The following is a 4706-nucleotide window of genomic DNA, read 5'->3' on the forward strand; positions in this document are numbered from 1 at the left end:
TTTGCTATATATCTATGTGTCTATGGATGACTTTCGATCTAGGACTGTGTGGAGAACACCTACATCCTACTGTGTGATTAATAATGATGTAAAATAGTCCCTGCCATGGTAGAAAAGGGGGGAAATGGGATCTTTTAATCCGACTTGGCCACAATTAAAGAGGACAATATTGTATAACTTCAATATCCTTTTGCATAAAAACATATGGCTTTGCTATAAAAATGATGACTGGAAAACAGTGAGCCATTAATAGCCTGCGGACTGATTTATTCCTTATTGTTCTGCTTCTTAGTCACATGGCCCAGGCAGCCAATAGGAAGCCAGTCCCTGCCTGCAACTTATTAGGTGACTGTACTTCTTTGTAGGACCAAGTTGTTACATGAAATCTGCAGTTTCATAATTTCAGCAGGTCCTGCTCCTCATCCTAAGCAATGACGACTTCTGGGACTCTGAGCAATTATTATGTGGACTCCTTCCTGATCCATGAGGGTGAGGAGCTGGTGCAGTCCAGGTTTGCTTCTGGCTCCCTAGCCCAGCCACCACGACAGGCTACCCTGGGAGCTGAGCACACTGAGTACACTCCATGCAGCTTCCAATCTAAGTCGTCCATGTTTAGCAGTCCCTGGAATCCAGTGCACCATCCTCAGGCTGCCAATAATGTCTCCAGCGTGTACCACCCTTATGTGCACCACCAGGCACCCCTAGCAGCCTCAGATGGCAGGTTTATGCGGTCCTGGCTGGATCCCATGCCCGGATCATTGCCGTTCCCAGGCTTATCCTCCAGCAGGCACTACGGTATTAAACCTGAGCCTCTCTCAGGCAGGAGGGGGGACTGTACCACGTTTGATGCTCACACTCTGTCTTTGTCTGATTATGCTTGTGGCTCTCCTGCTGACAGAGAGAAGCAAAGCAACGAACCTGCCTTTGCTGCCAATACTGAGGAGAACCAAACAAATGGGGAAAAACCTCCTATTGACCCAAGTAAGTCTTCTGCAATCATTGATGGGATGTGGAGGGGATCATGGATTTTCTGATGATGCTGGTGGTGGAGATTAAGATGCCAGGCTATGGGGGGGTCATATAACAGAATGCAATATTGAAAGTTTGTAACCTGCCATGTAACTGTATGACTGCTGCTGCCACAGCAATGGCCGTCCACAGTGCATAGACATGGAAGCATCTCAGCATTGAGGGGGTATAGGGAAGCATTTTACAACACTGTGGGCGTGGGCTGCTATATAATATGAGAATTGCAATGTATGTGGTAGCTAAAAATGCAGGGAATACAAAGGATTACCGAGGGGTCTGTAGTTTGGGGACATGTTATGTATTTTAGGGACATTTGGAGTCGAATAGCAGACCCTTCTATTGTATAGTAGTGTATCTATAGAGGCATAGGACGTGACTTAAAGTTGCAGTCTATGTATTGATCCTCAGTCATATATATATATATATATATATATATATATATATATCATATGAAATAAAATGCATTGCATAGAGCATGCTTAGAAATCTGTCTGTTCCTGCATTGTACATATATTGTATTGGGCATGATTAGAAACATGTGTTTGTGCAAAGACCATATATTATATAGGACGTGATTAGAAATCTGTGTTTGTGCATAGACCCTATATTGTATAGGGCATGATTAGAAATCTGTGTGTTCCTGCATTGTACATATATTGTATAAAGCATGATTAGAAATCTGTGTGCTCCTGCATAGTACATATATTGTATAAAGCATGATTAGAAATCTGTGTGCTCCTGCATAGTACATATATTGTATAGGGCATGATTAGAAACACGTGTTTGTCCAAAGACTATATAATATATAGGACGTGATTAGAAATCTGTGTTTGTGCATATCCCATATATTGTCTAGGGCATGATTAGAAATCGGTGTGTTCCTGCATAGTACACATATTGTAGATGTATAGGGAATTCACAGTAGGTATATGTTGATGCATCACACACACTTCATAAGGTTATTTACAGCATTGTATTTATTAAGGCCCAAGTCATAGATATAGGGCATTAAATATGTATGTATTTGGACTGACCCATAGGATAGATTGTATAGGGGAATGCATGCAATCTCTGCTGATGCCTATAGCATATAGCATGAGGGGCATTGTGATAGTTTGTTCATTGATGTATACATATCAAGTGAGGCCTTAGGAGCAAATATATTTAGGGCCACAAATCAAGCATTATACAAAGCACTTATAGCAGTCTATATATGAATGTATAGGGGAAACATTGAAGAGAGTTGATAGAAGTCGATTTTGCCATCATATAGGGCATGCATTGCTTAGGACATTTATAGCTGTCTATGTATTAAAGTATTATATAAAGCATGGATAGCAGTGTTGTTGCATGGGGCATATATTTTAGGGCACCTGTATTGCTTTGATTGATGATGCAGGGTACAGGTATTGATAGAATAGTACATATGTTCATGTATATATTATTTAGAGAGCACTGACCGGGCATAGATAGCAATGTGTTTATTAATGCATAAGAAATGTATAGTAGTAGCCATTAACAAATTTCTCTCCCCCCCCCCCCCCTTCCAGATAATCCAGCTGCTAATTGGCTCCATGCAAGATCCACCAGGAAAAAAAGATGTCCCTACACCAAGCACCAAACACTGGAACTTGAGAAGGAATTTTTATTTAACATGTATCTTACCAGGGACAGGAGGTATGAGGTGGCCAGACTGCTCAACCTCACAGAGAGACAAGTTAAAATTTGGTTCCAAAACAGAAGAATGAAAATGAAAAAAATCAACAAGGATCGATCAAAGGACGAATAAATACGGAATAAATGGTGCTATAAACAATGGGATGCTACTGTATTGAGGCCTCATGTGTCTCTCGCTCCTGTATATCATGCTAGCAAATCAAGTACCACCACAGCGTTGGTTTACCAGAGCTATCCAAGAGGTACTTCATTTCTTAAATTATTTCATGAACCACACAAAGGGGCATTAGGGGTGGGCTGGCATAAAAGTAATCTACCTTCTCTACTCTTCAAGTAAACTACCTTACCATTGTGCACAACTATATACTGACTGTACAGACTAGCTCTAATAATGTAGGTTTTATTCTAATTAATATTATGTTTATTATAATTATTATGTCTTCTCTGGGCAGCGGGAGCCTCTGCTGCTATACTTGAATCTTGTGTTTTATTGTAGCTGTGACCGGATTTATGTGCTTGGATGTCGTACAATACTAAGACTAAACTGAACTCAGGTTAATGAATATAATGCTAGGTCTGCAGTACCAGCCTCCAGTGTTAATATTGTCCCCCCCCCCCCTCATATCTAGTCAACCAACCAGATAAAGAATCGACCTCGGATTATTGGCAATCACAGTCTCCAACAGTCTGTCCTGAATTGTAAAGATGTATATATGGCTTATAGGCCACAAGGAAATATGCAGGAGGTGGGAAGGTGTGTATGTGTGTTGGGGTGGGTGGGGAGGTCTGAAATATTTTAGAGCCCTGGAGATTTCCTATAGGATCTACAAATACGTGGATTAAAATATATGGTGAGTGAAGGTTTTACTACCTATAGCTTGTGTTATGTTCTTGTTCACTGTATTGAAATTGCATTTATTGAGAATAATAAATTATACACAGGAAATAAAAAAAGATATACATTGGTTATATTTCTATTTCTAAACAATACAAATAATTTATGCAGAACATTACTATATATTTGAAATAGTTACCTCATGACCTGTTGACCAAATTGTTGTGTTGGAATTATATTTATCCTTTTTTTGTTTGTTTTTAAAATAAAATTATTTTTTTTGTTAGTTGTGATATGGCATTTTTATGTTCCTGGTAAAATTGCTTACCATTTTTCATTTGAAATCTGTAGGTGAATCTATATATCTGTATATCTATATGTATAATATATATATATATATATATATATATATATATATATACAGACACATACAAACGCACATGTATGGGGTAGCTAGATTTTTTTTTTTGTGTGGTTTCATAAGACTTCAGGTAAACATTACTAGTGGTGCACAAAATAAATGTTTATTTTTCCACATACAGGTCTGCTATATCTGCATTCACCTGCCCCTGTATTTTATTCTATAAAACTAATGCTAAATATATTATTATTATTTACTGCTTTAGATACATTGACTACATCATTGACATATATTTATTATTGTTAGTATTATTATTATTATCATCAGTTTATTTTATATGTAGATGAGGTTTTAAGATGGGTAAAGAAAAAAAAACTACCCACAAGCTCTGTATAGGCAGTATATGCAATATTATAACAACCAACATTTTTGTTAGCCACTTGTTTTCCTTTTTCAAGTTAGAAAAAAAAATATTATATATATATATATATATATATATATATATATATATATATATATAGTTCCCTATATGGAACTCCTCTCTGTGGGATTTAGACTTCAATTTCCTCCTAAGCACCCTTTGTTAAAGCATAATTCTGAAATTGCATAGCTTGAAATAAAAGGTGGTGAAACAAGTCAAACAAAAAAACAAGTCCAGACAGAGGATGTAGTTTAGGAAAACTCTGGGCCATATAGTGCAATAAAAGAAAATTACTGCTGTAACCATTTATGGAGTGTAAACCGCTGCAGGCTTCTAAGCAAAACCTGGAGGTCATGCCAAGATTCTTCCAAGTCTGGTGATCA

General features: G+C 37.7%; 1 protein-coding gene across 1 annotated transcript; it reads left to right on the forward strand.

The window, feature by feature from the left end:
• Positions 1-343: 343 nt before the first annotated feature.
• Positions 344-3660, forward strand: HOXA9 (homeobox A9). The gene is made up of 2 exons (XM_044293453.1): positions 344-981; positions 2580-3660. Exons 1-2 carry the CDS (start codon positions 432-434, stop codon positions 2816-2818), a joined length of 789 nt encoding a protein of 262 aa, XP_044149388.1. The 5' UTR covers positions 344-431; the 3' UTR covers positions 2819-3660.
• Positions 3661-4706: the final 1046 nt, after the last annotated feature.

Source organism: Bufo gargarizans, chromosome 5 (genome assembly GCF_014858855.1).
Source record: "Bufo gargarizans isolate SCDJY-AF-19 chromosome 5, ASM1485885v1, whole genome shotgun sequence".
NCBI lineage: Eukaryota > Metazoa > Chordata > Amphibia > Anura > Bufonidae > Bufo > Bufo gargarizans.

Excerpts from the sequence above, each read along its gene's own strand:
- HOXA9 (XM_044293453.1), top strand. The coding sequence starts at position 432 with ATGACGACTTCTGGGACTCTGAGCAATTATTATGTGGACTCCTTCCTG. Across the intron at positions 982-2,579 it reads AAAACCTCCTATTGACCCAA|ATAATCCAGCTGCTAATTGG; the intron begins GTAAGTCTTCTG and ends CCCCCCTTCCAG.